The sequence below is a fragment of the Pygoscelis adeliae genome, unplaced genomic scaffold, assembly GCF_000699105.1.
Source record: "Pygoscelis adeliae isolate BGI_AS28 unplaced genomic scaffold, ASM69910v1 Scaffold273, whole genome shotgun sequence".
Classification (NCBI taxonomy): domain Eukaryota; kingdom Metazoa; phylum Chordata; class Aves; order Sphenisciformes; family Spheniscidae; genus Pygoscelis; species Pygoscelis adeliae.
The window spans coordinates 94,003-95,770 of record NW_008824416.1 but is presented as its reverse complement, the minus strand read 5'-3'; the positions used below and the strand labels follow the sequence as shown (position 1 = coordinate 95,770).

Below are 1,768 nucleotides of genomic sequence, written 5' to 3'. Positions count from 1 at the left end.
GGCCGTGAGCTCCGCGTAAAGTGCCGGCAGGGGAAATCACAGTCAGGTCGCTACACACACAGGATGTCTGTGGGCTTGGGTATATAAAAAAAACCCATCTCGGTGGGGATTTGTTTCTGTACATGTTTTTTTTTTCCTCCTCCTTGGAATAGGAGCTATAAAAATGACTCAGTCCCTGCAGTTTGGAGATGGCTCCGGGTGGCCGGAGCTGCCACATCCTTCCTCCGCAGCCCGTGGTCCAGCGCCGCGGCATCGCCTCTGCCTCCCGTGTGCCCCTCTCCTCCCTGGCACGGCCCGATCTGCCGTCATCTTCTCCGGGGCTACCCCAGGAGGCTATTCCCACCCCGGCTCTCCCATGAGATGCTCGGGGGACCTCGGGGAAACGCCGTCTCCCAGCACTCAGGCTGGGGCTTCACAGTGCCCCGAAGGAGAGACCCACCGAGAAGAAACCCAAACCTTTGAGCTTCTCCTCCGTCCGGGCTTTCTGCTTCAGGTGGACCTTGCTGTGGCGCTTCTTTTCGTCGCTCCTGGCGAAGCGGCGGCCGCAGGTGTCACAGGAGAAGGGCTTCTCGCCGGTGTGGGTGCGGATGTGGGTGGTGAGGTGGTCGCTGCGGCTGAAGTTCCTCAGGCAGATGCGGCACTGGAAGGGTTTGTGGCCTGCATGGATGCGGAGGTGCCTGTTGAGCTCATCCGAGCGGGCGAAGCTCCGGACGCAGTTCTCCACCGGGCAGGCGAAAGCCTTCTCGTGGGGTTTCGGGCAGAAGCATTTGGAAGAGCACTTGGTCCGGCGGGTCTTCTTCTTGGGCTCGGCCAAGGCAGGAGGGTTGGTGGGCAGCAGGGAAGGAATGGAGGAAGAGGTGGGGTGGCCCAAAAAGTCTGTGGGGGGGACAGAGGGCGAGGGGTGAGGATGGAGGAGCTCGGCAGAGCTCATCAGACCCGGCAGGACTTCGGGCTGGGCCAAGGAGGTGTCGAACTCCGGCATTAACGGAGGAGGGAGGTTGTGGATCTTGGTGTCGGCAAAGTCCCCGCGGGCCGGGAAGTTTTCTGGCTCGCAGCCGAAGCCCAGATGGGTGCTGAAGCAGGCAGCATCCTCCGCCAGGCTGCCGAGCTCCGACTGGCAGCTGACGGACAAGACGCTCTCCATCTTGGAGCCCAGCGGGTGGAACAGCCCCTGGCCGCTCTCCCCAGCCGGGAAGGCTTCGGGAGAATGGTAGCCGGCGGGCAAGTAGGCCTGATGCTGGGTGACGGGCTCCCACTGGGCGCAGGAGGCTTTAAACTTGTCCAGGGGTGGGGAACCAGAGGGCAGCTTGATGTCCTGCTTGCTGTCCAGGAGCTTGGGCTGGAAGAAGCACTGCGAGGTGTTTCCTAAGGCGGGTTGTGCCTGGAGGGGCTGAGCACCCTCCGCCGTGGGGAAGCCGCCGTAGCCCTGCTCCGGGAAGGGGGCTTGGGTGGATCCGTTCATTTCAGGCTGGCAGGCGGCGTAAAGGTCCAGCTGGCTCTGAGCCACCTCGGGACAGGGGTAAAGAGCATCCAGGTGCCTTTGGTGGCCCTCGGAGGAGGCGAAGGGGGAGATGCCCAGGATCCCCGACATCAGGTTGAAGAGGGATTCCTGGTCCTGGGGATGCTCCGGTACCGCCTTGATGAAGAAGCTGCCGGTGTAGCTGAGCGAAGGGGAGGGCTGGCTGCCCAGGAGGGAGTAATCCACCGCCCCGCTGCTCATCGGGGCGCCCAGCAGCTCACCTGGGGATGCAGAGGGGATGGCGGTTAG

General features: G+C 63.1%; 1 protein-coding gene across 1 annotated transcript in view; it reads right to left on the bottom strand.

Moving 5' to 3' along the window:
• Window positions 1-412: 412 nt before the first annotated feature.
• Window positions 413-1,768, bottom strand: part of EGR4 (early growth response 4) — a 1,821-nt gene continuing 465 nt past the window's right edge. The window contains exon 2 of the mRNA XM_009320881.1: window positions 413-1,740. Within this exon, the coding sequence (XP_009319156.1) occupies window positions 413-1,740 (1,328 nt within the window). The remainder of the gene's footprint in view (window positions 1,741-1,768) is intronic.